At 40.2% G+C, this 2445-nt stretch overlaps 1 protein-coding gene across 1 annotated transcript; it reads right to left on the bottom strand.

Moving 5' to 3' along the window:
* Window positions 1-57: 57 nt before the first annotated feature.
* On the bottom strand, window positions 58-1806 carry LOC104962657 (coiled-coil domain-containing protein 39-like). The gene is made up of 4 exons (XM_010791111.1): window positions 1664-1806; window positions 1422-1580; window positions 1225-1317; window positions 58-181 (listed from the first exon to the last, which is right to left on the bottom strand). Exons 1-4 carry the CDS (start codon window positions 1775-1777, stop codon window positions 71-73), a joined length of 477 nt encoding a protein of 158 aa, XP_010789413.1. The 5' UTR covers window positions 1778-1806; the 3' UTR covers window positions 58-70.
* Window positions 1807-2445: the final 639 nt, after the last annotated feature.

Raw genomic sequence — 2445 nt, 5'->3', positions numbered from 1 at the left:
CATTCATTCAGCATATCGTTTATCAGCAGAAGCATATGGTCCAGATTTTACCAGAGCACATTGCTGCATCTCAGCATCTCGTTGCTTCATCTGCTTGATGGTGTTTTCCCACTGGTGGATGAGCTGCTGTGTCTCGTGGTGGGCCTGCTGCAGTATTTTCTGTAGTTTTATCCAAAGCAATCTGTTACAAAAAGCAGAAGAAACATACATTTCCTCCTGAGACCCAGAAAGAAAAGGTTTCTAAATTTCCTTTTTTGTTATGATCACACAAGTCTTTGGGGTGATATAAACATGACTAACAAAAGCTAAAAACATATATTTTTATTTTTGTTTTATTGTGTGTCCTTTGTAGAAGACATCGGGTGTTAGTTATGTGAAGCTTAGTATACAAACAACATTAACATACAAGTACATTTAGACAACATTAGAGCACAACAACTCAATGCAACAAATACTGAGCCCTCATTTGTAGTATTCCATCCTTTTTTGAAATGCAGAGATACATCTGACACTTGAGGCACTTGATGTATGTTTTCCCACTGCATCCGTCTGCCATGAACCCTAAGTGTTAGTTGTGGCCCATAGTGGACTCCATTTGTGTTGTGTAAAATTGGGGGAAATAAAAAGTTAGCAAATCCCCATGTCCTCCTCAGAGGACATTCATAAAAACATTTAGTTTTAGGTCAAATAATTATTACACTGCTCTGAAACTCACTACACTAACTCCTAAGATGTTCCCTTATTATAATTAATTTAAAATATTGACCTCACAACACTGGTAATGACAAAACTACAAACTTACCATTTCTCTTTCTATAAATAGTGCTTGTGTTGATGGACGCCATTTTGAAATACAATGAAATTATCTTTTTCAAAGCCACACCCCCACATATGTCACATGTCTGAAAAGCCCAGGATGTCCTCTGTGGAGTACAATTGGAGTTAATGCTGTGGCATGTATAACCTCAAAGTAATGGTCCAAAACCCAATGTGCTCCACAGAGTAAAAAATTGAATGGGTGGGTCTCTGGAGGATGGAGTAATGAGCCTTAATGTGAAGAGGAGTCAAATCTGAATGGCTTTTTTCAGAATTTTCTTTTGTAACTGTTTTTGGCTTGGCAGGCAGTCCAGAAACACACATTTATGTGCAAAAACTCTGAAAAAGCGACATGACGTTAGCCTTTAGAAAAATGAAATTGATCTAAACGTTGAGGTGGTTGCTTACCTGTGCGGATATAGTCTCAGTCAACTCTTTGTCGAGTGCTTTGCGCTTTTCATTGGCCTCCAGTGTCTTCTTCTCTATAGCCAGTGTGAGCGCCTTTATCAGGAAAGATGACAAAGCTCCAGATCAGTTGTAAACAGTAGTTTAGTTAGCTGGGAACAGAAACAATGTGCACATGTGAAATAATACAGCCCTCTCACCTTGATCCTCTGCTCATCCTGCTCAGCGTACTTGGTGATGGCCATAGTGTCCTCATCTCTGAGCGCTGACTCCTCTAAAAAGGAATCCATGGTCTGCTGGTCCCAGCTCATCTGGCTCCTAAACTTCTCTAGCTTCTGTTTGGCCTTGACGATATTGTTCTGAGGATATAGAAAAAGGTTACGTTGCACACTTTGCACCCTCTTGAATAGCTGTGTTTATGTTCAAAGTCAATGTTGTAGACCTCCAGCAGGTTCCTCCTCTCTGCTAAAGTCCGAAGGTCATTCTCCATCTTAGCAGTCTCCTGAGCCAGACGACCTCTCTCCCTTTCGACGAGAGCAGTGAGGTGTTTCTCCATCTCTCCTTCGCTTTCCTTCGCCTTGCACAGAGCCTATGTGCAGAAAAATACAACACACTGACTATACAGGACTGTCTCAGAAAATTAGAATATTGTGATAAAGTTCTTTATTTTCTGTAATGCAATTAAAAAAACAAAAATGTCATACATTCTGGATTCATTACAAATCAACTGAAATATTGCAAGCCTTTTATTATTTTAATATTGCTGATTATGGCATACAGCTTAAGAAAACTCAAAAATCCTATCTCAAAAAATTAGAATAGTTCCTCAGACCAAGTAAAAAAAAAAGATTTATAACAGCAAAACACAATCAAACATTTGAAAATGTCCATTAATGCACTCAGTACTTGGTTGGGAATCCTTTTGCACGGATTACTGCATCAATGCGGCGTGGCATGGAGGCAATCAGCCTGTGGCATTGCTGAGGTGTTATGGATGCCCAGGATGCTTCAATAGCGGCCTTTAGCTCATTAGCATTGTTGGGTCTGGTGTCTTTCAGCTTCTTCTTCACAATACCCCACATATTCTCTATGGGGTTCAGGTCAGGGGAATTTGCAGGCCAATCGAGGACAGTAATGCCATGGTCAGTACACCAGTTACTGGTGGTTTTGGCACTGTGGGCAGGTGCCAGATCATGCTGGAAAATGAATTCCTCATCTCCATAG

Source organism: Notothenia coriiceps, unplaced genomic scaffold, assembly GCF_000735185.1.
Source record: "Notothenia coriiceps isolate Sejong01 unplaced genomic scaffold, NC01 NC01_scaffold00035200, whole genome shotgun sequence".
Taxonomy (NCBI): Eukaryota; Metazoa; Chordata; class Actinopteri; order Perciformes; family Nototheniidae; genus Notothenia; species Notothenia coriiceps.
This window is presented reverse-complemented; position numbering and strand designations above follow the sequence as displayed.